The 27,393-nt window shown below is 33.5% G+C and overlaps 8 protein-coding genes across 9 annotated transcripts; 4 read left to right on the top strand and 4 right to left on the bottom strand.

Annotated features, from left to right (window-relative positions):
• Positions 1-1,198: 1,198 nt before the first annotated feature.
• LOC118272491 (WW domain-binding protein 2) lies at positions 1,199-5,611 on the bottom strand. Of its 2 annotated transcripts, none has more exons than XM_035589034.2 (7): positions 5,398-5,611; positions 4,245-4,419; positions 4,007-4,166; positions 3,223-3,353; positions 2,780-2,918; positions 2,338-2,420; positions 1,199-2,171 (listed from the first exon to the last, which is right to left on the bottom strand). In XM_035589034.2, the coding sequence occupies exons 1-7, from the start codon at positions 5,451-5,453 to the stop codon at positions 2,124-2,126; spliced, it is 792 nt and encodes a 263-aa protein (XP_035444927.1). In that variant the 5' UTR covers positions 5,454-5,611; the 3' UTR covers positions 1,199-2,123. The 2 variants fall into 2 exon arrangements, with proteins under 2 accessions (XP_035444927.1, XP_035444926.1); XM_035589033.2 differs by having other exon boundaries at positions 2,708-2,918; positions 5,398-5,610.
• Positions 5,612-5,903: 292 nt separating this feature from the next.
• LOC118272605 (mismatch repair endonuclease PMS2) lies at positions 5,904-9,889 on the top strand. Its single transcript, XM_035589209.2, has 8 exons — positions 5,904-6,096; positions 6,473-6,632; positions 6,948-7,091; positions 7,169-7,370; positions 7,445-9,055; positions 9,131-9,329; positions 9,411-9,560; positions 9,715-9,889. Exons 1-8 carry the CDS (start codon positions 6,019-6,021, stop codon positions 9,787-9,789), a joined length of 2,619 nt encoding a protein of 872 aa, XP_035445102.2. The 5' UTR covers positions 5,904-6,018; the 3' UTR covers positions 9,790-9,889.
• Positions 9,888-12,324, bottom strand: LOC118272606 (glutamate-rich WD repeat-containing protein 1). The gene is made up of 7 exons (XM_035589210.2): positions 11,907-12,324; positions 11,664-11,829; positions 11,204-11,422; positions 10,829-10,965; positions 10,490-10,644; positions 10,185-10,402; positions 9,888-10,045 (listed from the first exon to the last, which is right to left on the bottom strand). Exons 1-7 carry the CDS (start codon positions 12,209-12,211, stop codon positions 9,908-9,910), a joined length of 1,338 nt encoding a protein of 445 aa, XP_035445103.1. The 5' UTR covers positions 12,212-12,324; the 3' UTR covers positions 9,888-9,907.
• Positions 12,325-13,921: 1,597 nt separating this feature from the next.
• On the top strand, positions 13,922-16,367 carry LOC118272765 (pentatricopeptide repeat-containing protein 1, mitochondrial). The gene is made up of 4 exons (XM_035589432.2): positions 13,922-15,508; positions 15,599-15,771; positions 15,859-16,033; positions 16,118-16,367. Exons 1-4 carry the CDS (start codon positions 14,039-14,041, stop codon positions 16,349-16,351), a joined length of 2,052 nt encoding a protein of 683 aa, XP_035445325.2. The 5' UTR covers positions 13,922-14,038; the 3' UTR covers positions 16,352-16,367.
• LOC118272766 (eukaryotic translation initiation factor 3 subunit L) lies at positions 16,357-19,805 on the bottom strand. The gene is made up of 10 exons (XM_035589433.2): positions 19,637-19,805; positions 19,408-19,506; positions 19,164-19,328; positions 18,568-18,791; positions 18,296-18,428; positions 17,799-17,939; positions 17,338-17,625; positions 17,043-17,228; positions 16,673-16,906; positions 16,357-16,553 (listed from the first exon to the last, which is right to left on the bottom strand). Exons 1-10 carry the CDS (start codon positions 19,661-19,663, stop codon positions 16,419-16,421), a joined length of 1,632 nt encoding a protein of 543 aa, XP_035445326.1. The 5' UTR covers positions 19,664-19,805; the 3' UTR covers positions 16,357-16,418.
• Positions 19,806-20,700: 895 nt separating this feature from the next.
• LOC118272770 (thioredoxin, mitochondrial) lies at positions 20,701-21,459 on the top strand. Its single transcript, XM_035589438.2, has 2 exons — positions 20,701-21,015; positions 21,119-21,459. The coding sequence occupies exons 1-2, from the start codon at positions 20,831-20,833 to the stop codon at positions 21,381-21,383; spliced, it is 450 nt and encodes a 149-aa protein (XP_035445331.2). The 5' UTR covers positions 20,701-20,830; the 3' UTR covers positions 21,384-21,459.
• A 3-nt stretch (positions 21,460-21,462) lies between these two features.
• LOC118272769 (uncharacterized protein C7orf50 homolog) lies at positions 21,463-22,336 on the bottom strand. Its single transcript, XM_035589436.2, has one exon. It carries the CDS (start codon positions 22,184-22,186, stop codon positions 21,464-21,466), a length of 723 nt encoding a protein of 240 aa, XP_035445329.2. The 5' UTR covers positions 22,187-22,336; the 3' UTR covers position 21,463.
• A 363-nt stretch (positions 22,337-22,699) lies between these two features.
• Positions 22,700-27,370, top strand: LOC118272767 (ABC transporter F family member 4). Its single transcript, XM_035589434.2, has 5 exons — positions 22,700-23,038; positions 23,272-23,763; positions 23,968-24,111; positions 24,621-24,726; positions 25,041-27,370. The coding sequence occupies exons 1-5, from the start codon at positions 22,847-22,849 to the stop codon at positions 25,100-25,102; spliced, it is 996 nt and encodes a 331-aa protein (XP_035445327.1). The 5' UTR covers positions 22,700-22,846; the 3' UTR covers positions 25,103-27,370.
• Positions 27,371-27,393: the final 23 nt, after the last annotated feature.

The following is a 27,393-nucleotide window of genomic DNA, read 5'->3' on the forward strand; positions in this document are numbered from 1 at the left end:
TATACATAATAGAAAGTAAACGTAACTTACCTGCAAAGTGATTGAAACAGGTAACAAAACACTGGAATCGTAAAGCCCGGGTGTGTACAGTGTAAATCGTTTAGTTGGTACCTAATTGTAATGCCTATCATAAACTGCAGCCACTACATCGATCGTAACCTAAGTATAACATGAATGAACCAGTGATACTCACAATATTTGTTCATGTTATATTGGTACTTCTGGACATATGACCAGATTCTCCGCCGGCTTCAAAATCTTACACTAAAGTTAAAAGAAAAAGATATTCTTAGAATCAATCCCTTTGGAGAGGTGAGGAACTAAAGTAAAATGTGGTTTCTTATTGAACAGCACTAAGTAACACGTTTTAAGAATATCAGCTTACGAGAACACCGACATACCTTACTGAACTTATAACGTTTCACATAAACTTTTGTTCACCACCTCAATACAATGCACTCACAACTTTGTACAAAAGTTCAATGCCTGGCGTGCAATTAATATTTCAACTATAATATAACTTACTAATACGTAGTTGTTGCATACTAAACTCATATTTATTACGTAATCTTAGTAATACACAAGGGATTGACTAAACTTATTCGAGTTGTCACTGCATTTGAACTTTTGTATGACATTTACACGTGTCTGGTACCATTAAATACGAATTAATTATGAGTGGCAGTCATATTCACACGAGGCTGGCTTCTTTCATGGATAAAAATCAATCTACATTTGCAGGCTTCTTTGTACAAAGCTGTTATTAGTGTCTACTTCAAGTTACCTTGTAAATTCTAAATACACAAATACTATGAAGGCTTACCCATAATCTGTTAAGGCGTAAATATGTTTGGGTTACTAGTATTGTTTCATATCGGTTTAGTTTATTTAAATTGTTAATTTAATCATTTTTGTTGTTGACATCCGGATTTTACATTTTTGATCTTCTATTTTTAATCTTGACATGTGCTATTAATCTTCTTGTTTTTTACACATGGACAGTGAGCACAAAACATCGACAAAGATTTAGCCTTCGTATAGTTAGGTTGTATTGGAAATCATAGAGATACAATCGAACATAACCCAATGAAATATTATTATAATGTCTTCAAACACAACATGTTCACAATTCAGTAATAATGCTTATAAAAATAAATGTATCTAATCAAAAAGGATACAATCAAATAAAACTTAGATGAACAAGCTAAGCCTTTATTTAAGCTTATAATTTTGTGTACATTAAATTTTGTACGGAAAAATAAATAACTTATGAATAAAACGTCGTCTACGATATATTTACGTTAAAAACAACTCTGCAGTTATTTAAACATACACTTTGATTAGATTCTTATCTACAACAGTGAAAGTGAATACAGATTTACTTTACTATGAAAATATCACATTAACATTAATTTACTTTAAATATATTTTTAACAAAATACACTGATAATCCTACATCATTAATAATCGCACTAGCAACGCAAGGCCCAAGATTTATCCATTTATGTATTTAATACTTATTTATTACAAATTATTTGCTTCAGGTCTGCATTAACTTGTTCTGGTCTAGTGTCGACATTAACAAATATTTAACTGTTAATACATTTTATACACAACATATTTATAAACAACTAGCTACTCCGGTGCGGTTTCACCCGCTCGGATCATATTGATCGTAGCGTGATATTTTTACTTTCTCCATAAATACACTATCCAACACAAAAATAATTATTCAAATCGAACCAGCAGTTCCGGAGATTAGCGTGTTCTAACAAACAAACAAATACTTCAGCTTTTCCAATTAGTAATCTATAATAAAGTATATAATTATATAGATAACAAATTTAATCAGCAAAACCCACCAAGTCGTAGTCGTAAATGTCAAATAGTATGTAAAAATACGATTTTATTTATATTTCGATTATGCATAATTTAACATTAATTAATTTGGTATGATTTTATATCCGCGTAAGTAGCTACGACTCCCAGGGTAGAGGAATGTTACATTATTATAGCTTAGTCACTACCCATTTCATCATCTTTCTTTTCCTTCGGTAGATAAAACTCATCTTGAGCTTTAAGACACGAGCGCCTTGGTGGCATTTGGAAATGTGGACAGTGCATTAATTTTCTTTCTTTGACAACGATTCCTGATAGGTCGGCGGTAGATCCTGTAACACAAACATGCTCGCTTTAACAACACTATAAACAAGTTACAAGTATTTGCTAAATACTAGTGGGCTTGAATAATACGAAATCAGAATTTAAATACTGTTTGAATGCAATTTACCTTAGACTGTTATGTAATTTGTAATCATAATACGTCTGTGTACTTACGCTGTATGGCGGGGGTACGTAAGCTGTCTGAGGCCTGTTGGGATCATAATAGGCGCTCTGTGCTGCCTCCGCGGCTTTAGCATCTGAAAACGACAATTTCACTACTGCAGCAACCAATACAAAAATAAATCAATATCAGATACACTAATTGTTCTATAGAAGCCCACTTACTAAATACACTAGTCTATATCATACAAATGTGAGTAATCAACAAGTCAATAAGCATTAGATACAATACACTCGCAACAAAACAACTCACAGTGGAGCCTCGGCCTGTCCATTTGAATATTTCAAGTTCCAACCCAAAGTCTGAAGAACGAACATTAATAAACGTGTTTCAATTTGGAATTTAGAAGAGAATTAGTCTCACCACTGGAGGACATGCCAGCCGGGGCTCCAGGGTAGCCGGGGGGAGCGGATGGACCCGGCGAGAATGCTGCACCTGTGGGCGACGGACTCTCCTGCGAGCTCACGCCGGAGTACCCGGTACCAGGCGGGTACGCCCTGCCTGTCACGCCAGGGTACGGGGGCGGGTTGTTCGACACAAACACTGAGTTTGGTGGCGGCTGGTCAGGGAAAGTCTAAAATTGTAAATGAACACATTAATATCACTGAATTAGGTATGTTAAACAAAGCATTTCACAACCAAAGTATGATATCAAAAACATCTGAAATTTCATGGTGATCTGGATAGCATAAATCTTCAAATTAGCATCGTTAGCTCCCTTATACTTCAAGAAAATATGGGAAGCTCTTCGGATTAAGATTTTTTAACTAATTTTACTTTATTATACATTACGATAGGATTATTGAGAATAGAACATTCAGCATTCTGCTAATTAAAAGATGATAATTAGGTTCCTAATATTAGGTTGTATAACTAACCATGTAGGGAGGTACCCATCCGTAGTAACCCTGTGGAGGCGGCGCATACGCCGGTGGTGGCGCGGCGTACCATGGACCAGTTGGCGGCGAATACGGAGGAGGCATGGAGTCTGGGGCCGAGTGACGAGTGGCTGGAACATTATAATAAATAGGTTAAAAACAATGGAAAGTTTCAAGAAAAGGTAGGTAAGGTCTTGACCCCAAATCCTGTGTCCAAAGTACTTCCAAAAGTAAAACAGAACTACATATTTATTACTATTATCAGATATAAAAAAAAAATAAACAATTCTGGTTTATAGAAAGTAGTCACAAATTAGAAAGTAGTCACAAATTAGAACATCCTCCTCTTCCTCGCATTGTATTTCTCATTACTGATGGTATGATTCCCTATAAACTTTGTGGAATCATTTTCTTCTGGACAGTTGCTTGCCATTTATTTCTATCCTTGGCTGAATGGTCAGAATGGTGAATAAGAACCAGTAAATCATAAATAGTTTCATGTAGAATAAGTAGGCTGTATAGCACATCCATAATTTTGTTAAATACATTGCTACTATTGGTTAATAATACAATTGCACAAAAAGCCAATAAAATATTTCATTCTCTGATAACAAAAGGTAATGAATCAGCCATAACAATGTTTAAATAATGATATCATATCACACAGTGATATCTTACTTCATAGCCAGATATGAAAATAACAATTTGTGCCACAAGTATAATAACAGAATAATGCTTAATAATACATATTTAATTCTTATTTCCAAATATAATAATTTCTTACCAAGATGTGCGGCTTTCAGCATGGCTTGTCCAAATTCAATAGCACCTCCAGACTTGAAGACAATTTTGAACTTAACTTCACCAATAAAGTTTCCGTTAGGTTGCGCATGTACTTTTCCTTTAATATAGTTTGCAGAGAACATAGGCTGTTCTATAGCAACCTGGTAAACATATATGTTTTATAAGATAATGTTTATTAACTGACAAACACATCATTTAAACAAAATTATATCACTTACGTCCATCAACGTAACAAATGGAAAACTGAATGACCGCAGAGGTTCCGAGCGGCTTTTTGAATTAAAAATCATGCGATGACTGGTCAAGTATATACGGCCTTCTTTGGTTCCACTGAACTCGGTTGTGTCATTTCCATAGAAATTAATTGTGACATTGTCCGAAAACAATATGATACTGAAAATAAATTAGCATTATAGACAAAATACTCTTTTTTCATGTATGCTCACCTATTAACCTTAACATAATTCATTCATTAATTAGTCATTAATATTACTTAAACTTTCTAGTTCCCACTATTACTTTTAGACAATGAACCACTAAAACATTAAATATTTATTAATTGCTAAAGACATACTTTTGATTATATCAGCACCAGGAAACATTATTGTTTATATTGACTAATAATTTATTTTTCATTTAGGAAGGATTCTAAATCCTGTATCTATAGAAATAAGATTAGAGATCCAATGAATTTATGTTCTTTATCCAATGTTTATACATTGAGTAGACATAATCACTTAATATAATATTTAGAAAATTAGCTAATTTAACCATTAACATATCTTCTATAGTAAACTTGATTACTATGACGCAATATTTAATGCTAAGTAAAAAACAAAATAGTACCAAAACCTGAATTCTTGTACTGCCCTTTGCTCTTTATAGTAGAAGATAGCACATCTTTATTACAAATTCTTTACTATTTTAAAATAAAATAATCAAATGTATGTATAAAAGAAAATAGTGTTCATTCTAATTAGAATACTAGTTCTTTAACCCTGAATTAAATATTTAAATGAGGTCAACATCATCTTCTTTATAGCAAAATGCTTCAAATATTCAGTTTAAATTGGTTTTCTAAAGGTGCAGTACACTTGGTATTAAGAATGTTAAAAGTTTAAAAGTCATTGCATGCAATAAAAGCTTGCAATGATACAAATTATCTCAAGAAGAGAATATTCTTTCAGATTTTTGTCCAGACTAAAGCCAAAACGTTCAGTGAATTGATGGAGATTGGACAAAAGTAAGCTAATTAGTACATCCTTAAATGAAGATTTACGTATAGAAATCAATAATACAGCAGCATCGCAAGTGTAGAACATTCTAAAGCTAAATACGCAGTCGTCACTCATATCCAAAAAGATGACTCACCACTCTCCTGCGTGTATCAACACTCCGTGATCGGCATGAGCCGTATTAAGAGACATTTTGTTAAGGTTTCTAATGTATTTTGTAAAGGTTTAGCACAATACTGGTAATTAATACTTAGCTACCGCTTTCAACAAACATGAAATAAACAGCGAATACGAAAAGTGATAGAATTTCGTGTTTTGCGTTGCCAATGACAGTGACAGATATGGACGTACAATAAAATTGCAAGTAAAAAATTACAGATAACGAAATCAAATAAATCTAGAAGGCCGGGCTGTCAAAGGGGGTTTATATTTTTGATGCATTGAGTAAATTTATAAATAAATAGAAAATCGTAACTTGTTAAAAAGGTATGTTTTTATTTTTCTATTCAAGGGGAATAGTTTTATTATAAGTCGGCCAGGCGAAACTGTCCCGCCCACGGACAATACTTTTCCATCACTATGTTAGAAAAGTCCGTGAATGTCATAGACATGTCTATGATAAATGTCTGTCTGTCTATCCAGTAACTGTCAATTATGTCAATAAACAAAATGAGAAATTGTTATCACTTTAGCGGGAAAGTTTTTTAAAATCACGGTTTTATAATATTTTTATTATAAATGTACATCTAGAGAAATCATGGATACGAATATAAATCAAATCAACGATATTAAAGCTATATCTAAAGACACAGTTCATAAAATATGTTCTGGACAGGTATAAATATTTTCTTTCTTATGAAGTAATCATTTTAATACTAGTACTATTTAAAATGTTAGCTACCTAACAACTTTATAAAAGGCTCCCTTTAAATCTTCGATTTATAACTTTAACAAATGTAATTTCATGAATGGAATGAGAAATATTCATCGCATATAATTTTATTTGTTTACTAGCTACTTCCGCGCTGTTTCACCCGCTCTGCTTGGCTCCTATTGGTCATAGCGTGATGTTTTATAGCCTTCCTCGATGCATGCACTACCTAACACAAAAATAATTATTCAAATTACACCAGTAGTTCCGGAGATTAGCACAAACGAACAAACTCTTCAGCTTTATAATATTAGTATAGATTATTATTTAAACTTCACAGGTCGTTGTGAGTCTAGCAGTTGCTGTGAAGGAACTGGTAGAGAACTCTTTGGATGCTGGAGCTACTAATATAGATATAAGGTTCAAAAATTATGGTATTGACCTGATTGAAGTATCAGACAATGGCAGTGGAGTTACTGAAGACAACTTTGCTGCTTTGAGTAAGGAATAATAGTACTTAATTAGTTATTTATTGGAAATAGTATTTATTAGTATCTAAATAAATTACCTATATAAGGCCTCCTCTTAAAGTGTTATTGAAATTAAATAGTAATTTCAGTAGAAAAGACTAGTATATGTATAAAACTGATCCCCATATCACTTAGAAAAAAAATTGTTTAATGGGCCACTGTGAGTTGATGAAACCTTCCAAAGGACTCTGATAGGAAAAGAACATACATAATACATAAACAAAATAAAATTTTATATAAAACTTTACTAAATTTTCATTTATTCATCATGCATATATTTTTCAGCTTTAAAATACCATACTTCCAAATTATCTGACTACTCTGATCTACTTGGTGTGACCAGTTTTGGATTTAGAGGAGAAGCACTAAGTTCATTATGTTCCTTAGCCAATCTCACTATTACAACAAGGCACAAGGCAGCTGAATATGGTATACCTTCATATAAGAATTACTATTCTTTTGTTTGTTTAAGCCTCACAACTTTATTTAATAATTTTTCATTACAGCTACAAAGATTGAATATAACCACAAAGGTCATATCACGAAACAAACACCATGTTCAAGACAAATTGGCACAACAGTCAGTTTAACAAATCTATTTAACTCATTACCTGTTAGACAAAAGGAATTTCATAAAAATGCCAAAAGAGAATTCAATAAAATGACTCAGTTGCTGTATGCATACTGTCTCATTTCTGTTGGAGTAAAGTAAGCTTTAAAATTACTAACATTAGTTTGAAATTTGTTTGAGACCAGTATTATAAAACTGCTGCCTTTTCCAGGATTACATGTACCAATCAAACAAGTAGTAATGCAAAATCTGTAGTAGTAGCTACACAAGGATCTACATCCTATAAAGACAACATAGCCAGTGTTTTTGGTGTGAAACAACTGCAAACATTACTTGAAATTAAACCTGAATATGTTACAAATATAAAGGACAATATCTTCAAAGGCTTATCACAAGAAGTTAAAGAAACTGCAGATGAAACTGTAGACCTAGAAGATGTTGAAATAGATTTATCTGAAGACTCTAATGATGCTGAGAAACCAGATGATACAATAGAATTAAGTGGTTCACAAAAATCTCAAGGTTACAAAAATGTTGCTAAACCAATTGAGTTTACTGGGTTCATTTCCTCTTGTGCGCATGGCAGTGGACGGTCAAGCACTGATAGACAGTTCTACTTTGTTAACTCCAGGCCTTGTGAACCAACCAAGATCATAAAAATAATCAATGAAATATACAGACAGTATAACTCCAATCAATACCCTTTTGTGTTCCTAAATGTTAATTTAGAAAGACAAGCTGTTGATGTTAATGTGACTCCAGATAAAAGAAAAGTATTCCTTACTAAAGAGAAAATAATATTAGACATTCTAAAAAACTCCTTATTGAAATTATTTGAGAACATTCCTAGGACAGTAAAGATTGAATCAGGTCTTAATTTGTATTCTAAAGAAATGAATGATGTAAAGCCTAATCTAGACCAGCCAAGAGTATTCAATTCATTTTTAGAACAGTTTAAAAATAAAACAAAGCAAGTTTCTGATAGTCCAGCTATAACAGATAAGGAGTCTACGAAAATAGAACTTAAAAGAAAATCAACAACAATGTTAGACTTTATTTCTTCAAAGACAAAAAAGACTGAAGAAGTTAAAGAAATTATAAACGAGGAAGATGTAATTGAAGATAGCAGAAATAATTCTTTGGATATTTTAAAATCAGATGATGAAGAAAATGAAAGTACTGAGAACCAGATTTCAGAATTGAATGCAAGCTGTACAAGTAATGGAAATAATACAGATCAAAAGTCGTCTAACAGTTCATCTTTAGAAGAGAATAAAGCCAATGACAATGTAATGTACTTAGATTATTTTGAAAATGTACCATCTACACAAATTAGACATCTCAAAGATGTTGTGATAGAGGAGTCACATACAATTACCTGTAAAACGAAAGGGTTGAAGACAAAAGCTAACATCTCTAGTGATATAAAGGAGAAATCACCAAAAAAGCAAAAAGTTGTAACAGATCAAGAAGACTTGGGAAAGAATAATAGAAGAACTGTAACTTTAAAAACATCACTTGAACATGTAAAAATATTGGCAAATATGTATGCTGACAATAAGAAGGAATCAACCCCTAAAAGGGTTAAATTCAAAAGTGAGATTAATCCAGTATTCAACAAAAAATGTGAAGAAGAACTCAGTAAAGAAATCTCAAAGGATTCATTTAAAAGTATGCAAATTATTGGCCAATTTAATTTGGGTTTTATTGTAACTAGATTAGAAGATGACCTGTTTATAATAGATCAACATGCTACTGATGAGATTTACAATTTTGAAACATTACAAAAAACTACAGAGCTTACTAGTCAAAAATTAGTCATGTAGGTATATTTTTTTTTACTAGGTAATGGTTAACTTCATGTAATGTCTGAAATCATTTATGTAATTGATTTCAGACCTCAACCGCTTGAGTTAACAGGAGTGAATGAACAAATCTTAATGGACAATTTAGATGTATTCAAAAAGAATGGTTTTACTTTTGAAATCAATGAAGATGCTTTGCCCACAAAGAGGGTTAAATTGTTAACCTTACCCATGTCTAAAAACTGGATATTTGGAAAAGAAGATATAGAAGAGCTTTTATTTATGTTGAGGGTGTGTATTTAACTTATTCGCGATTAAATAGGAATATGTTTTAATATTAATTTTAAGTAATGTTTGTTGTATAAATTACAGGAATCTCCTTCCGAGTATTGTAGACCAAGCAGAGTAAGGGCAATGTTCGCATCTCGCGCTTGTCGGAAATCCGTGATGATTGGAACAGCTCTGAGTAAAGCAGATATGAGAAAACTTGTTGATCACATGGCTGAAATAGACAAACCTTGGGTAAGGCTTATTTTACTTAAAATCTGTATGGGAGTATATTAAAAATGGGTATAAGATTTCTTTAGTAGGAAAGGATAGAAGATAATTTGATTAATGCACCCTCTAGCTGCAGTCAAAGTTATTATAATACTTAGAACTGATTTTTATTTTTCAGAATTGTCCTCATGGTAGACCTACAATTCGACATCTCGTGAATTTAGCCATGGTTCATACAAAAGAAACGATTTGATATCTGATATTAATACTTAATTTTTACCTCATAAATCTAAATCATGTAAGGATAATGTTGAATGTTAATGTATCAACAAAATATTAAATGAGACAATATTCATTTTCATAGTTTTATTTCATACACTAATAGACTTGAATATATTGAATCCTGTGTGAGCAGTAGTCACCATAACTCCGGGCATTTGTTTGTGCCAATGCAATTCCTTTATATCACTCTGTCCTTGATGGATGAACAGCAACTGGGGTGGAAGGTTCTGGAAGAACAGTGTTATTTGAGCTTGCATTATAGTACAGAATTTCAAACAGATTGCAGCAAGGCATAGCATATTGCACAACCAATATTTGTAATGGACAAAAAGTTATTATAAAGATTTTCAAACTTCAAAGTATTACCTTCAATTCCTCGTCGACAATGTCGTCGTCATCTCGCTCAACAGCCAAGTCCCATAGTGCAACTTGATGGTCTTCACCAGCAGATGCCAGAACACTAGGCTCAGTCCAGTGCCACTCTACAGATGTAACAGGTGCTGTGTGGTGTTTGAAAGTACCAACTGGAGTTTTGTTAGCCAGTTGTCTTAAATCCCAGATATGAAGGAAGCCATCATCTCCCCCTAAAATGCATTAAAAAATAGTACATTTTAAAATAATTCTACAACATTCTCATATTAGGGATCAAGGGCTCATGAACACTAACTTACCACTTGCAATGAAAGGCTCTTTGCTATTCCAAGATATAACATTGACATCACTTTCATGAGCATTCTCTACCGCCAGCATGCAAGCTTTATGGGGAGCTGCTCTGGTATCCCATATTCTTATTGATTTATCAACAGAACATGTAGCTAAAACATTCCTGAAAATAAAAATGCTTATCATTATTTCCATCCTTAAATTTTGAGGATAGTACTTAGTCTAAACCAAATAGATTAAATACTAATGAGAACTATCTAAAACTCTTACATGATTTAATTAATGTTTGGTTGGTTTGTACAGGTGTAAATACACCAATTTTAGTTAATAAAGAAAAAACATTATACCTTTCATTAGGAGACCACTGTATATCTTCAACGGAACTGGTGTGTCCTACTAGTGGGCGCTGGTCCACTTCCCATGTGCCAGCCTGGTTCGGTTTCCAAATGTGGATATCTCTTCTGCAATCACCTGTTGCTAAGACCTTGAAATAAAAATATAGCACTTAGTATATTTTTTAAATGGCATACCTTTTTGAACTGTAATGAGTATTTAAATATAAGCCATTTTTACCTAGGCTGCAATAACATCAATATAAAAACATGATACAATACAACCTATTTAACTGCTGACAGAAGACAATTGAATGCAAATAACCTATAACCTCGGCTAATATTAACTTTGTTGGTAGTGAAAGTATTCATTTTACAAAAGTAACTTACACCAGTTTCTGTAGGGCACCAATCAATTCCAAATCCTTCTTGTTGATGTCCATTGAATGAATAAAGAGGTTTGACAGGATTATTGACAGTATCCAGGTTATAGCGTTCTAGCAATGCTGGATCATCCACTGCTTGTAATTGCTGTGTTATGTTCCAAATGTCCACCCTTCCCAATTCAGACCAACTTGCAGCTAGGACTGAATTTCTAAAACTTGTTGCCTGTGAAAAAAGTATAAAATTTTAAACATGTAAGTATGTCAATGTAGGTGTATGATAAAAGAATAAGATTGTAAATAAACAAACAAAAAACAAAGCCTCCTTTTTTGAAGAGAGTGAAAACTTTATTAATGATGTTTTAAGGCTATGATTTCAATCTTAAAATATTAAATCTTGCTTTAATTTTTTTTTAGTAGATTAAATTAGTTGCACACTGTGATGCAACTCAATTAGATGAACTGACCCTTATTCTGTTTACACATCCTTGATGTTTGATGAATGAGAATGTCATTAGTGGCTTCTTCTCCTCATCCTCCTCCTCGTCATCGTCATCCTCGTCTTCATCAGACTCTTCCTCATCTTCAGCTTTTGAAGTTTGATGCAAATTCGACATTTTGATAACTAGAAGACTAAAAAAAAGAATGAGTTAGACATCGACTTTTAGATAACTCACATAGAAATTAAATTCTGCATTCTTACGACATACTTATTTAAATGGGCGCTAGAAGCTTGAGTGCCGGCTACCAAATAAGCAGTCATTGGGTACTCGCTTCTGTCGTTACCGAGGTTATCCGGCACAATGTCGAAGCTAAGGCAAGGAGCGCCAGTCTGCGCTTGATGTAACATCACATACGCAGACTGGTCACAGACCAGCTGTTCGTCTTCCTTCAAAGGTTGACCCGGTAAGTAAGTCTTCGGACGATCATCATTTTCCTCCTCTCCTTCCATAACTTCATCTTCGCTTCCAGAGGAACTGGCGTCCATCTGATCATCTGCTTCATTAGCTGACATGACTGGAAGGATTTATACAAACGGGGCTTCTAATAAAAACAAAATGTGAAAAGACAATCAGCAGAACAACACCATAACACCACAACATGCGCGATTTAGGTTATTTTTATTTTGACACTGACAACTTGACAAATGACAGCTTATAAAACCAGAAATAATCTAATAGTTTTTCAATCAATAGTGATGTCCTAATTCCAATAAAGATTAAAACCCGGGAAATAAGGATTTTTATGGTGTTAGGTACAATGTCACTAATTATAATATCCAGACTCTCGATTTTGTATGCTCTATGCTGTTATTGCTTTTTGATCACCTCTATTCTCTTCTCTTTTAACCTTTTGACCGCCAGAGCATAAACGCTTCGCTGTGCCCTCCACGCCAAGCCACAAATTCAACGAAATAACCTTGAAAATATTAGGGATTCCAAAATGTTATCGATAAACCAAAGTGAGTAATAATTTTCGTCTGAATTTTTTTGAATAAACTGCTTATAACATAAAAATAATATTTATTTAACCTAATCTCCCACTGTAATAAACTTAAGACCACATTAATAGCAACTATCAATAAAATATCAACCTTTTGAGACACAAAAATACATATAAAATTGCAGCAAGTTACAGCACTATTATCTATCAGTTACGCGCCATTGGCATGTATACATGCCAATGGCGCGGGCAACTATCCATTTTTTTTAAATCTCTCGTTTATGATTAGGGATGTAGCTGAATAATGTAACTTATCGAGTTCATTTATGTATTAGGTAATCAAATTTGAAAACTGCTAAATAGGTACAGATTTTAGTGATATTATTTATACACTTTCATATTCTTAAAATAGTTGCCTTGTATTTGTAAAATGTCACATGAAACTTAAAAATATAAAAAATCAACAATCGTATTTATTTATTATGCTCATTAACAGCCTTGTAATTGAAACCGTCACGTGAAACTTAAAAATATATATAAAAAAAAAAAAAATTAAAAAACCCGACTGCATAAAAAACACTTTAAATAAAAACTGAAAAGTAAAAAACAAGCTTAGTCTAAAAGTGTAGATAGCAATGCTATTACCACAAAATTAAATAATTTCATAATCAATACACAAAAAAAAAATAATCTTATGCGAAACATAATTGAGTGCAACAGTCGGGACCCATATTGAATGATTTTAGTCTAGTTTATTTAATGGGTCCCGACTGTTACACTCAATTATGTTTCGCATAAGATTATTATTTTTTGTTTTTATACCCAAGAATTTTTCAGTTTAAAATATAGTATATTTACCTTTTTTCTCAGAGACTAAGGTTATATATATACTTTTTAATAGTTATTACAAAAAATAAGCGAGTCATTTAGCTGAAGTTTTAATATTACTTGAATTACACTACATCACTAGTAGGCATGTATACATGCCATTGGCGCGAGAGAACATGCTTTTTTAGCCGATATTTAAGTTGTTTTTATCAATCAAATATTAGAATAACTATATTGCAATTTTGTTCACTGTGTACAATTATGTAATAACTGGGTATTCAGTTCTTAAGATACATCAATAAAACACGTGAAAGTAATGATTTAATGTGTTTATTTTGTTTTTCTCTGTGATCTGTTTCTTGGCATCTATAGATGTCGGTGGCGCACAGGGCACGCTTGCGCATGACATCTATACATGCCATTGGCGTTCAAAAGGTTAACTGTCATTGTCATCTCATCTTATGTCATTGTTGTCATTGAAACGAAAAGTTTATTTTGGATTTTTTATTTTAGGTTATATTAGTAACAAAATTCATTTAAATAGACTTTTTAAATAAATATAAGTTCAACTATGGCTTTTCGGTGCCTAAAATTATTAAGAATAATAAGGTCGACAAATGTGATCCGTCATAATTTAATTACCACTTCTGTAGCTTTACCAGAAGAAGTAAAAATTCGTAAACCAAAGGAGTATAAAACAGAAGACAATTTAGTGTATGCAGAAGACCCAGATACTTTTGGCACCTTATCCAGGGTTATTAATAATAAGTCAGAAGAGCTGGTGGATGAAGGAGATATAAAAGAACAAGAGTTCATACAAAATAAACCATTGCGCTCTCAGAAGCTCACTATTAAACAGTATGCCGACTTAATAAAACAATTTATCAGTCACAAGAGATTAAAAGAGGCCATCGACGTCTTAGAAACGCGTATGTTAAAAGAAGACAGAGTGAAACCAGAAAACTACATCTACAACATACTAATTGGTGCTTGTGCTGATGTTGGGTACACAAAGAAAGCTTTCAAACTATTCAATGATATGAAGAAGCGAGCCCTACAGCCCACGGGAGACACTTACACCTCCCTATTTCATGCTTGTGCTAATAGTCCTTGGCCAGCAGATGGATTAAAACGAGCTACACACCTAAAGGAGCTTATGGCTGAGAAAGGATATGAACCAAATTTGACTAATTATAATTCAATGATTAAAGCATTTGGTAGATGTGGAGATTTACCAACAGCATTTATGATTGTTGATGAAATGGCATCAAAGAAGATTAAACTAAGAGTTCATACTTTAAACCATCTCCTTCATGCTTGTATATCTGATAAACAGAATGGCTTGCGTCATGCTCTCATTGTTTGGAGAAAAATGCTAAAATTAAAAGAAAAGCCAAATATTTTCAGCTTCAATTTAATGCTTAAGTGTGTTAAAGATTGTAACTTGGGTAGTAAACAGGACATAGAAGAGCTAATTGGAGTCATACAAGAACAAATACAGCTGCAAAACAAAAATACTAAACAGTTGAAATTAGGTGAATCAACTAAAACTTTAAAAAGTCTGGAACCAGACAAACAAAAATTAATTGAGCCCTCTACATCTGTTACTGAAATAGACAATAACAAAGACCAAACCAATAAGTTGGCTAGTGAAATAAGTATCAAAGACGAAAAAGATGTCATTTCACTAGAATTTGTGAACAAATTGGACAAAGTAGTTAAAAATGAGCCAAAAGTACCAAACTTACTATCAAAAGTGTTGAATATGGAACAAGTGACAGGATTGCAAGAAGTCCACACATTACAAGATAAGTTTGCAGTTGTGGGTGGACAAGATGACTTCCTCAAAGAAATGGAGGCATGTTCAGTTAAACCTAATATTAAGACTTTTACACAAATGCTTCCGTTGTTGGAGAACACTACAGAAGCTGAGGAGAGATTACTTGAAACAATGAAAACTTTAGGTGTTAGAGCTGACATAGACTTTTATAATATGCTTATAAAGAAGAGGTGCTTGAGATCTGATTATGATTCAGCATTGGTAAGTCATATACATTTACTATTGATCTGTGTTCAAGTATACATATTCTTTAGCAAAACATTCTATCATACAAAATATTCTTTGTTTCAGGCTGTGCAAGATATAATCACAAAAGAAAGTGAATTTAGAAAGAAAAAGTTTCCATTTTCCAAGAAGCTGAAATTAAAATTGAATATAATGTCTTATGGTGTACTGGCAATGGGATGTAAAACTAAGGAAAGTGCAGAGAAACTTCTGAAAGATATGGAGGAGAAACATCTAAAGTATGGATAAAAAAAATATCTAGTTTCTTAAGTTTTAAAAATGTCTGGTGGTACCTTGTTATTGATTTCACTAATTATTTTTTACAGGGTCAACATTGAAATTCTTGGAACTTTATTGAGACATGGAACAGTATCTTCCAACTTTGGCTATGTCGTATACATTATGAATATAGTAAAAAAAGAAAATATAAAGCTAAACGATATATTCTTGAAACATTTAGTAACATTCAATGACAAATGTTCTGATATTGTTAATAAAAAGGTATGTTATTAATTCAGTTCTGTATAAGAAAATGATGTTGGTGTAATACATTAAAATTTTATCTGATTGTATCTTTTGTTTTAGGAGTATGTTTCTGTAACTTTCAAGAAGGCATATGAAAATTTCACCAAGTATTACAGCACCTGGTTAAAAGAAGTAAATGTTGAAGAGGCTTTAAAACCTGAACACCCTTGGCAGCAATACAAAGAAAATTACCCAGACACAGTTCAAAGAAGTCCAGTTCAAATCAAAGAACCAAAGAAGTTCTATAAACGAAATAAAAAGTTTAATAAATATAGTCCTCGAATAGTGAATTAAAAACATTTTAGAAATATTAAGTAACTTTTATTTATACAGTTACAAAATCCTGTTATATTTGAGACATTCAGATTTTAATGTGATGGAGCTTTCGGTTCAGTTCTTCGAATTTCAAAAGTTTACGAATGAAGAAGTCGCCGAAACGATGAGCCACCTTCGTGTCAGCAATGTGGATCATGTCATTATCAATGTAGAAGTCCAACTGAAAACAATAATAATTAGAATGTTTAGTACAAATAGTTTACAATTGTTTCTTTAAATAGACCTAGAGCTAAACACATGATTTAGTTAGGTAACACAACTACGAAAATAGATTCTTACCTCGGATCCGCTCTGGAACTTTCCATCAAGACCACTAGGTCCCTTAGTCCAGACAACATTCTTCATTTTGTGCTTGAAGCAAAGCAGATGGATCGCTAGGGCGGCATGCTCGCGCGCCGCGTCCCTCTCGCCTCCGCGCGCAGCCGACATGAAGGCGGCGAGCTTGGCCAAAGGCAGAGTGGTGTACAGTTTCAAGTACGAACGAATTGTTGGCAGCATCTTTTGCTGACGGACCTGTAAATAATAAAAAAAAATATATATAGAACAATATTGTTGTATCATTTTCCAGTGATGTGAATATCATTAACTAAGTCAAAATTATGGTATTTTACATAATACTTAATATAAATAACAACTGCATTCAACTGACCTCATCCATGAACACCTGAGTTTGGTGCTTAACAGCGTCACGTCCGTAGTTGGAGCCCGGTTCAATAGGCGGCGGGCAAGGTGACAGGAATTTCGGGCAAGCAAAGGTGAAGCAGCTCTCAAACTCTCCCAAGTCACCATACTGCATCTTGAACATCTTCTCGTGGTAGTTCTTTTCACGGAGAACCTATGCAAATATTTAATGTTATAAACACAAATAAACAGACATTAAGCCTTATTACTAAATTATAAAGTTCAAAATGTAAGATATTCACACAAGTTTGTGTATTAGTTACCTGCTGGATGGACTCATCAACACATTGTGGGTGGAGAACCAGGCAGATAGCCAAAAGGTGGTACATCTGCTCAGTCTGCTTGTTGATCTGATCGTTCTGGTATGAACGGGAAGAGAACAGCTGTTTAGTGCGCTGCATGTACAGCAGAGCCGAGGACAGCGTGCGAATAGCGTCAGCGTAACGACGCATCATCATGTAGGCGAATCCCACATAGTAAGAAGTGGAGATTTGGCAGGCAGGCACATGCGAGTATTGAGACTTCTTGTGAAGCTCAATGTTTTCCAAGACCTGAAAGAAGTTTGTTTTATGATCATATTTTTTATACAAGATCTGTCTGTAACCGTAAAAGTTAGCCAAAGCCAAGTTATTGCTAGTTACAAAAACTGCTCAACTAGAAGAAACCACCTTGGTACTTGAGGTTTGGTGCTTGTGGTATGATTATTCAAACAAACTAAGTTTACCTTGATGGCCTGGTAATAATCTCCAAGCAGGGAGTGGAGGCGGAGGAGGCCTACAAGTGAGAAGTAGCCCAACATCTTGTAAAGGGAGTGACGTCCAAATTCTCCCGCAACTGAGTCAGGATCGCCGCCAGCGGCATACACCTGTAAATAAGTTATATTAAAAATTAGAGTTAAATCTAGCAAACATTCTACACGTTTTCACCTAAGTTTCCAATACAAAAAGTAGCAAATGTGTTATTTCAGACTATAATTTATCTCTAATATACTAAATCTTACTCATATCTCAGTACTCAATCAATCAGCTTAGCAATAAGTAGTTTCAGCACGAAAGAGTAAAATCATACAAACATCCATGTATCTATTTATCTAACTATCCTGTATTCTCTTTCATGCTGAAACTTTTACATTTATAATATTAGTAGGCTATCCTACTAATATTATAAATGTAAAAGTTTCATATCAATAAAATGTAACAGATTTATAAATTACGGACTCACCTCAAGTTGCCTCTTGATGTTGGACTTGTCCACAAGGGAATGCAGTACATTAAGGATGCAAAGCACATTCCAGGCCTTGTTTTCAGTGTTGAGGGCGTCAATTTCAGCTGGGCTCAACTTAGATGTGCGCGATCTGTAATAACATAAAATATTTGAGATTCAATCTTATGTATTAGAATTGCAGAGCTATATCTAGACTGAAACTAGCAATTACAGTACAGTAGTATTGTTTTATGATAACAAGCTTAATTAAGTTTAAAAAGTAAACAAACCTGTATTGCGCAAATGACTGGAATTGATAGACAAACTCGTCAATGAGTTCCCACAACCACTGGTCAGGCAACTCAAGGGGCACAGGCGTCTCTGCAGACAGGATGTAGTTGAAGAGGTCACAATAATTGTAGAACGAGTGGAACCTCTGGTCAGGTTTTGGTCCACCAGGGACACGCGCGTAAATATCGCGGTAGTACAATTCCTTGTAGAGGATCATGAAAACCTGAAAATAAATATTTTTACATTGATTACTTTATCATTTCATAATAAAATTGTTGTTTTAGCTTTACATTTAATGTAGAAATTGTAACTTTTAGTATAAATGCAAAGTTTTAATTTTATTTTAATTATTAAATATTTGACATTATTGTGTGTATAAGTTTATAGATAGACAGTTTTATGATACAATCATCATTAATAAAAAAACTTTAACAACAACAAAAGATTGTCAAACACCAATATTATGGCCAAATAAATACAATACTAAAGAAGTGTAAGGCACCTAGCAAGTTTCTATTCAATAATAATGTGACTGATAGTAACTATGATGGTGGTTTATGATATCAATAAATAACATGATTAAATAATTACTTACATGATCATTGTCAACCACGGGAGACACCTCATTTTCATCAGGCCACGGAGTGTTCTCAAAATACTGTTCAGTAAGTTTTGGGAAGGTATTCTCATACAGGTTGAGAATTTCATATGTCACTCCCTCATTGATCATGTTACGGAAGTAAACAAGGAATTTCTTGACCTAAAAATAGATAACTTATTAAGTATAAGACTTACAAAACACGAATACTTCAAAATTATGAAGAAAGAAAGCATCTTACCATGTCAGGCATTTTGTAGTATGAAGACCTGTCGTATTCTAGGTCATACTGCGGATCTCCCGTATGAGGTTCGTAATCACCATAGGATTCATATCCACCCTAAAATATGTAACAGAATATGTTTTAATTTACAAATTTAACATAAAATTGCTTACGTTTTAATGTGTAAGAGGTTAGGACACATAACTAAGGATAAAATACAGATATTTGGCTTTAGATTATTACGTACCTCATTATAATCATCACTAGAATACATTTTGGACTCAATTGTAACTAACAAATACAAATAAACAGTTTATTTCAGTAAAATCTGTCCACGGGAAAACGCTGTCGCCCTTTTACATTCGTTCTCATTGCAAAAAGGCAGGGTTTGTTCTCTATGATTCAACTACTTGTTGTTTATTTCAGACGGAGTGACATGATTGGCTTATTTTTGTTATTAAACATTTTGACCAACCACAATATTATGTCATAAATTAGACACCAATCAAAAATGTTTGTTTATGGTATCCTCTTCTTCATCTACCTCTCTGGCTGTAGAAGGAGAATCGACTAAAGGATTTTAAGTTAATAGTCGATTAAAAACATTTGAAAATGTCACTATTCTATGGGCATATTCCATTTTCATTGGTAATTCAATACATTTCGATAAACATGTATTTTTAGGGAAATTAATTTTAGGTTGGGAGATTTTTGCTCTGCAGAGAGATGATCGCGACACACGGCTGAAAATAAAAAAATAAATCTATTTTTAAAATTTAATGCGGAAATAAAATTGTTACTCTCTTCCAGTGTTGGAGGTCAATGCTGCTGCTGCATCCTATAGAAGAAGCATCACAATCCATACAAAATTACCGCACATATCGTATAACAACGCGCACAGGCGTAGACAGTGTGCCTCGTACAAAAATTTGTTTTCCCTTTTTTTAGGCGAAAAAATCATCCAATGACTTTTCCTGCCCTGTCTTTCAAGCCTCAAAGAAGTAAGTCACATTATCGATGCTATATAACAGCGAGGTCATGTTTGGGGACCTCTATGGTGACGTTAATTTTCCTAAAGTTACTGCCAACTTTTGAATGCATACTTTACTCGAAAAAAGAAGGAACTGATTACCTATTTGGACTTTTGTAATTTCTGAAATGAAATAAAATATTAGGAAGTTTTATTTTTTGCTTACGCACATTAGGGGCCCCCATACTCCAGGGGTCCTGTATAATTGCTGCGGCAGATAATTGATATTTTCCTCCTTTCACGCCAAGAAATAATTTCTTTCTTCACTCAGTGAATAGTGTCACCTCACTATTACCAGCAGTGGTTGGTATATAAGAAAATGACAATTCCAGCATTTGACAGGTCTTCTTGTCGTAAATCGTAATTCGGCAATAAAATTCTGACTTTGCTATACTTTGTAACTACGCAAAAATGTTCGCCAAAAACGGAGTTAATTTTCTCATTCGCAATGCGACTGTTATGAAAACAGCTCCGGCTATTAGATCTTTTTCTGTTACGGCGGTAAAAGGTGATATAGTCAAAATTCAAAGTACTGATGATTTCAAAGACAAAGTCATCAACAGCAAAGTCCCAGTCGTAGTTGATTTCTTTGCTACGTAAGTATTATTAAAGCATTATCAATATTGATAAGGGTTTAAAAGTCCAATATAAAATAAATTGGAAAGTACACTGATCACATTATATGTAATTTATTTACAGATGGTGCAATCCCTGTCGCCTATTGACTCCTAGACTGGAGTCAATCATTTCCGAAAGTAAGGGAAAGGTGGTCCTAGCTAAAGTTGACATTGATGAACAGGCAGACTTAGCTCTAGACTATGATGTAAGCTCCGTGCCAGTCTTAGTGGCCATAAAGAATGGAAAAGTATTAAACCGCCTTGTTGGCCTGCAAGATACTGACAAGCTGCGCAAATGGATTGAAGACTTCACCTCTGATGAGAGCCAACAAAAAGTTAATGTCTAGGATGTGTTATTAGCACTTAAATAAATTATTGTTGTTACCATGTAGTTGATATTGAAAATAAAGCAAAATAAAACAACTGTTTATTCTTCTAGACACTGTATTAGATCCCTAGCTCGTTTATAAACACTATCGTCAGGTTTCTTAGGTTTAGGTGTTTCCTCACTTTCTTCAGTTTCTTCATTCTCTTCATCTTCCTCATCATTTTTTGATTCTCCGCCTTGTGACTCCGTCCATTCATCCATTTGTTTGATAATTTTGTGGGCATCTTCCAATAGTATATTTCGTATATTACCTTGTGCAGACTCAAAATATTCAAGTAGTGTTGGCCATGAGGCATCTGGTACCAAGTGCGTTGAGAATTTGTTTTTGAACAGCCATACTTGCCTAGCCTTCATGAATTTCCAGTTTTGTTTATCATGCTTCCACTGTGATAGATAATTCAGACACTGACTCTTAAGCTGATCTTTAGCTGCAGATTGTGCTTCAGCCTGCCGTGCTGCAAACTTTTCCCTCTTCATTTGTCGAATTGATTTTTTCCCCTTTTTGTTATCTGTAGAGTCCATTTGTATAGGTTGCTTCTTCTTTTTCTTTCTTTGAGGTTTGTCCTCAACATCAGAGTCATCTTCGACTTCGTGTTGTCTTTTCTTGGAACTTGAGATGTTGCCTTCATTTTCACCATCTGATTCGTTTCCTTGATCTTCCACTTGTTGAACCTGCTCTTCTGGATTTTGGTTACCAGCATTTTTAGCTCTTTCTAACCTCTTCTTTTTATTTTTGTTCTTCTTCTTGTAGTTATTGCCCATCTTTTAGTTATAAAACACAATGTGCTTGAATAAAGTTTTGTAATAATGTGGTAATAATTTTTAGGTTAGAAAGTATACAAAACAACAAGCTAATCACATGTCATTCTTGTCAATGTCAATATAGACTAGACTATCGGATGTCATTGGCCACTTGTGCGATTCGACGTACCAAAAGGCATAGAATTGTGATTTATCATAGAACATTTCGTTATATAACCTTGTATAGTAAAAAGTAAAATGATTTAACTATTATTTAATTGAAATAATTTTGGCACTTATCTCAAATAATATGAGGTTCCTACGAACGAAAAATATTAATAAACTTGGACCTCTCACATTTTTAGATTAAATTTCTAATTGACTGTTTTGTAAACATTTTAATTTACTAGCTGCATGAAAATGTAAGACTTTTGTTATAATTTTGTAAACTTTTATGCGTATTTCTCGCGTATTTCAATAAATTAAATTAACTGTTAACGTATTAATTGGCAACCCAGTTACTACTAAATCGCAATTTTTTGGCACGTCACAGCCGCGTCATCATGTCTCCGTGTCTGCTTTTATCACTTTGGAATTAATTTGTTCAACAGTATCATACCTTATCGACAACTTTATATGTGAACTATAAATTTTGGGCGGTTTTTCATTTAGAGACTTAAGATGGAAATTTTGAGTCAAGTGTCTAACACGCAGTTTATGTTCACCGCTGCGGCTGTGGCTGTTGTTTTAGTATGCGCAGCTCTGGTATTCGTCTTCGGGTTCCGCTCAGCAGAACAGCCGCAGTTTGATAAACTGCCTCTGGTATTGGACGACAGAAAATCGTCCACCAAGAAGAACAAAAAGAAGGACAAGGTGAGTCCAAACAATATGTTATGTGCTCCCGCCGTTGTCATCATTGCGTGCTCATTTTATTTTTAACCTGTAAGCCGGGAGATACGAAATTAAAGCTTCAAACATCAATTCTATTTACCCATAAGGCGTTCAATTAAATTCCAATTACTTTTAATTTATGAACCTGACTTTAAGAAAGCAAATGAGGTGTAAACAGACACATCAACTAACAGTTATTTAATTTAATTTTATAGAAGTCTTCACCCAACCGCGTAGTGACTGATGATGTGAAGACTAAGTCTGAAAGCTCCAAAAAGTCTCCAAGTAAGGAGAAGAAGGAGGAAAAAGTGAAAGAAGCAGCCAAGCCCAAGGAAAGACCCGCTGAGCCCAAACCTGTGAAGAAAGAGACAGGAGCCGGTGATGCCAAGAAGGGCAAGAAAAGCAAGCTTGTAGTTGAGGTTGAGAAGCCTGCTGATTTTGACGATGGAGGCTGGCAAGAAGTGCCAAAAAAGAGTGACAAAAAGAAGGAACGCAAGCCTGTTGAAGAGAAGGACCAGAAGAAGAAGGACAGCCCTGCTAAGAAGAATAAAAAGGTGAAAGATGCTGATGTTGAGGCCGCCAGACCTGTGGAGGAGCCTGTTGAAGAGACTATTAAGGTCATCAGTGCTGAAGGCCCACATGTAGATGAGGATGCAGCCCGTGCCCTACAAGCTCAAATCGAAGAGGTCCAGCGTGTACTGAAAGAGGTAATAAATCTTTTTCAATTAGATAAATGCCAATATGAATGTTCTTATATGGACTTAGAACTTTGTTAGACTTTTTAATGTTATAGAAGACTACTATGAAAACTTTATATGAATTTGAATTTCCTCATCCACATAATGTTTTCATGGTAGCATTATTACTCCTCATTGAGGTCCTCCTCACTAATGAATACATTGTCTCAACAGGCAGAGCGTCGTGAGCAGGCTGCTCTCGGTGGTGTGGAGGAAGAGGAGTCCCCTGAAGTTGAGGAGTTGACTGATGTTAAAGATCTCCGTAGCAACAAGAAGAAGGAAAATAAAGAAAAGCAAATCAGGAAGAAATCTGTAGAGGTGAGAGACATCAACACTATCACAAAATACTGTGAAGTTTACCAATAAATTATGCTTCAATAATATACATGTAGTTAGTTAGATTACAGTTCCATTGTTATTCTATTATCTTAGTTATAGATATATTTAAATAATATAATAGTCATTGACTATCATCAGTGTATAATTTCAATATCATAAAACACTACTTATGCTTTCAAGTAATAGATAAAGGTCAATTATATGTAAACATGACTTTTGAATGACTTTATAACTAACAAAGTAACAAATTCATTTATTTCTATGCAAACTTTGCTTGCTTACTTATGTTTAGTTTTAGATCAAATATAATTAAAATAACATTAAGAGCAGATATGACCAGACAAGTATCTACATGTTTGCTCAAGTACAAAATCTACACCAATTTTAGATGACTTTTTACATTTTAAATATGGAAGGAATGATTTTATTTTTATTTTATTCAGTTCTATCAATCTATCTATTAATGAAATATTATTGTTTGTTTCTAGATTTCAGCAGCTAAAAGTGTCCCGAAACAGGAGTCTGTGGAAAAGGACACATCTGACTCTGAGAAACAAGACAGCCAAAATGCTTTGGCCTTTGACGAGTTAGGCGGTAAGTTTTATCAAAGTAATAAATAACAAATTACATACATGTATAATTATTCACTCAATGTTGTAACAATAATTTTATAACTGTACAGGCATTTTTCTATTGAGGCATTAAAAAAATAATAAGTATTACACTTCAAACAGAATGGCTAGTCTTATGTTTTGTAAAATTGTATAAAGGTAATTATATTAAGCAAACTTCTAAAAGACTTTCTTAACTAGCACTTATAATTTGTTACATTTCATAACAAGTAGATACTTAAAAAATATGCTTATGTAACATGTTATTCAATGTTATTTTTTTTTCTTTTGTTACAGATACTTGGACCGACGCGAAAGTGTCCAAAAAGAGCAAAAAGAAGGCTCGCAAAGACCAGTGAAGGGTGAGTCGTAGAAACAGGGTCCAGCTGGGCGCTCCGCCCCGTTGCTAGCTCAATGCCACTCACCCCTGATAAAATTATCTACCTGTTGCTGCTAACATACTCGAAGTGTACATGCTATTCTGTTGCCATTCATACAAACCTCAAGTTTAAAGTCTAAATTACCACTCAGTTCAGGGTTGTAGTTTTACAGGGTGTGAAAGTTGTTTATATTTTAAGTTTTAATACCTTAACTTTCTTACACATTCAGTTAACTTTCGTCCATGTTTTTAGTTTCATATTTTATTGTACATTTAGCTCGTTGACTTGTTTTTCATAATAATTTAATTATTGTTTTCAATAATAGAGCATAATATTTTTTTATGAGTCATAATTCATTATGTATTTCAATTTTAATGTGAATTTTGGGAATCTGCAATATGTTTCGTGTTATGTATCTACTTTGTTACTATGTGAGGAATGCGATTAAATAAATGGGGGCTTCGTATTCTGAGGAAAACAGTTGTTACCTGCGCGCGCGATACTTAAGTGCTCTAGGATATCCAGAAGGATATCAACATCCGATTTACAACGAAATTCTTCTATGTATCTACTAAATCTTTCGGTATCTTACCTTAATAAGTTACGGATGCAGATAATCTGCAACATTTTGTTTCCTGAAATATTTTTAACTCTTGCTTATGTCGCGCGCGCGTGTTGTATTGTACTTTATCTATTTCCATACTTACGTAGACCTATATTGTACCTCTAGTTGTAGAACTGTATATCCGGTAATAATATATTTGAGATCTTCTGGTGCTTGTAGTAAATAAGTCTTTTCTCCTTTCATTCCATTTGTGTGCATTTCATCCTTCCGTAATAGTTGTCCGTAGATGTCATTCCTGCTAAATATTTTAATATAAAATTACTTTGACGATGTCATCTCGTTTATGTAATTTAGTTGAACACCAACTAATTATATTATTTTGTGTCAATAATCAGTGTTGTGATTTACCCATGACAAAATATGTGATGAGACCTGAATTGGACCAATCCGAGTAAATACGCGGTTTTACGTCGTAACGTCTTATATAATTATATTTAAATTATAAATGATTAATTGATTTTGAGTTTCTGCGTCGTAGTAGAGTAATATATAATGTTAATTATTCCGTTTACAATACATAATTGTTTAGATATTGTGGATATCTTCCGTCCGGACATAATGTGCTTTTTCTAAAGCTTGAGACAATCGGCATGATTTGATTCCTTTATTATGATGTCATTAAATAAAACAATATTACATATCCATGTTGCTAAAGGTAAAGCAAATATTTATAATGATCCTATTGTAAAATATAGCAGTCACAGATTGTTACAATTTGTAACAATTACTATTTTATTGCAGATTCCTATTTTGTAAACCTAGTTTTAAGAATAATTCTAGTGTAGCGCTGCTAAACAATCATTTAAAAATTTGAAATGTCTTTAAATGCAAATAATTTATTATTACTTTTAAATAATAGGATAAAATGCGAGAATGTTACAATGTGGTTAGAAATTCGTTGCTAACAAAGACAAAATCTGTGTAAACACAAGAATAATAGTCTCAGTACTCGTTTGTCTTGGACATGGGCTGTGAAATGTTTCATTGGCACTTACAGCGTTCATGACGTACACGTACTATACGTCGATGTATCTGAATGAAATTATATCTCGCGAGTGATCTTGTATCTCCATTTCATCTATCTGTATAATTTATTTATTTTGCATGTTGTTGATATTACCTTGTGATATCTACTAGTGCCAGGGCAAGGGTCTGTAGTATTTCGTTGCAATAGCTAGACGTTAGTGTTCTTACTACGACTTCTCTAGCACTTGAACTTACCATTCATTTTGTTATTCTATATTTAAGCATATCGTAGGAGATTTTTTTCCAGTTGTGGTTCCATATCTTTTTGCGTTTCCTTTTAGTCTAATTCTATTCTGTACTTAGGGCCTACATTTATAAGAATTTATCATCTAGTGAGCTGTCGAAGATGAATTAAATTCGTATATCGATATAGGTATAACTATATAATGATGTAAAAGATATTTTTGGCTTCATATTCATAAAGTAGTTTGTAGTGACGGGATCCCGCGCCTGCGCGAGCCAGGTGTGGACAATGCCAACGTATAGAGACACTGTATCTTGATAATGTTGTTGTTTTATAGGCTCTAAAGTAATTAATATAATGAATGTGTAATATAAATATTTTTTTAAATCAATAAAGAGTGATATTGATACAATTGTATTTTTTTATCCACTTATC

The sequence above is a fragment of the Spodoptera frugiperda genome, chromosome 4, assembly GCF_023101765.2.
Source record: "Spodoptera frugiperda isolate SF20-4 chromosome 4, AGI-APGP_CSIRO_Sfru_2.0, whole genome shotgun sequence".
NCBI classification, from domain to species: Eukaryota; Metazoa; Arthropoda; class Insecta; order Lepidoptera; family Noctuidae; genus Spodoptera; species Spodoptera frugiperda.

Coding starts and splice junctions, on each gene's coding strand:
- LOC118272491 (XM_035589033.2), bottom strand. CDS start 5,453: ATGTCTCTTAATACGGCTCATGCCGATCACGGAGTGTTGATACACGCA. Junction 4,420..5,397: donor TTGATACACGCAGGAGAGTG/GTGAGTCATCTT, acceptor ATTTATTTTCAG/TATCATATTGTTTTCGGACA. Junction 2,421..2,707: donor GGCTGGCATGTCCTCCAGTG/GTGAGACTAATT, acceptor TGTCGTTTTCAG/ATGCTAAAGCCGCGGAGGCA.
- LOC118272605 (XM_035589209.2), top strand. CDS start 6,019: ATGGATACGAATATAAATCAAATCAACGATATTAAAGCTATATCTAAA. Junction 6,097..6,472: donor ATAAAATATGTTCTGGACAG/GTATAAATATTT, acceptor TAAACTTCACAG/GTCGTTGTGAGTCTAGCAGT. Junction 7,092..7,168: donor GCACAAGGCAGCTGAATATG/GTATACCTTCAT, acceptor TTTTCATTACAG/CTACAAAGATTGAATATAAC.
- LOC118272606 (XM_035589210.2), bottom strand. CDS start 12,211: ATGTCAGCTAATGAAGCAGATGATCAGATGGACGCCAGTTCCTCTGGA. Junction 11,830..11,906: donor TCTAGCGCCCATTTAAATAA/GTATGTCGTAAG, acceptor TCTTTTTTTTAG/TCTTCTAGTTATCAAAATGT. Junction 10,645..10,828: donor CAGTGGTCTCCTAATGAAAG/GTATAATGTTTT, acceptor TTTTATTTTCAG/GAATGTTTTAGCTACATGTT.
- LOC118272765 (XM_035589432.2), top strand. CDS start 14,039: ATGGCTTTTCGGTGCCTAAAATTATTAAGAATAATAAGGTCGACAAAT. Junction 15,509..15,598: donor CTGATTATGATTCAGCATTG/GTAAGTCATATA, acceptor TCTTTGTTTCAG/GCTGTGCAAGATATAATCAC. Junction 16,034..16,117: donor CTGATATTGTTAATAAAAAG/GTATGTTATTAA, acceptor CTTTTGTTTTAG/GAGTATGTTTCTGTAACTTT.
- LOC118272766 (XM_035589433.2), bottom strand. CDS start 19,663: ATGTATTCTAGTGATGATTATAATGAG. Junction 19,329..19,407: donor ACTACAAAATGCCTGACATG/GTAAGATGCTTT, acceptor ATCTATTTTTAG/GTCAAGAAATTCCTTGTTTA. Junction 16,907..17,042: donor CTCAGGTGTTCATGGATGAG/GTCAGTTGAATG, acceptor TATTATTTACAG/GTCCGTCAGCAAAAGATGCT.
- LOC118272770 (XM_035589438.2), top strand. CDS start 20,831: ATGTTCGCCAAAAACGGAGTTAATTTTCTCATTCGCAATGCGACTGTT. Junction 21,016..21,118: donor GTAGTTGATTTCTTTGCTAC/GTAAGTATTATT, acceptor ATTTATTTACAG/ATGGTGCAATCCCTGTCGCC.
- LOC118272769 (XM_035589436.2), bottom strand. CDS start 22,186: ATGGGCAATAACTACAAGAAGAAGAACAAAAATAAAAAGAAGAGGTTA.
- LOC118272767 (XM_035589434.2), top strand. CDS start 22,847: ATGGAAATTTTGAGTCAAGTGTCTAACACGCAGTTTATGTTCACCGCT. Junction 23,764..23,967: donor TCCAGCGTGTACTGAAAGAG/GTAATAAATCTT, acceptor TTGTCTCAACAG/GCAGAGCGTCGTGAGCAGGC. Junction 24,112..24,620: donor TCAGGAAGAAATCTGTAGAG/GTGAGAGACATC, acceptor GTTTGTTTCTAG/ATTTCAGCAGCTAAAAGTGT.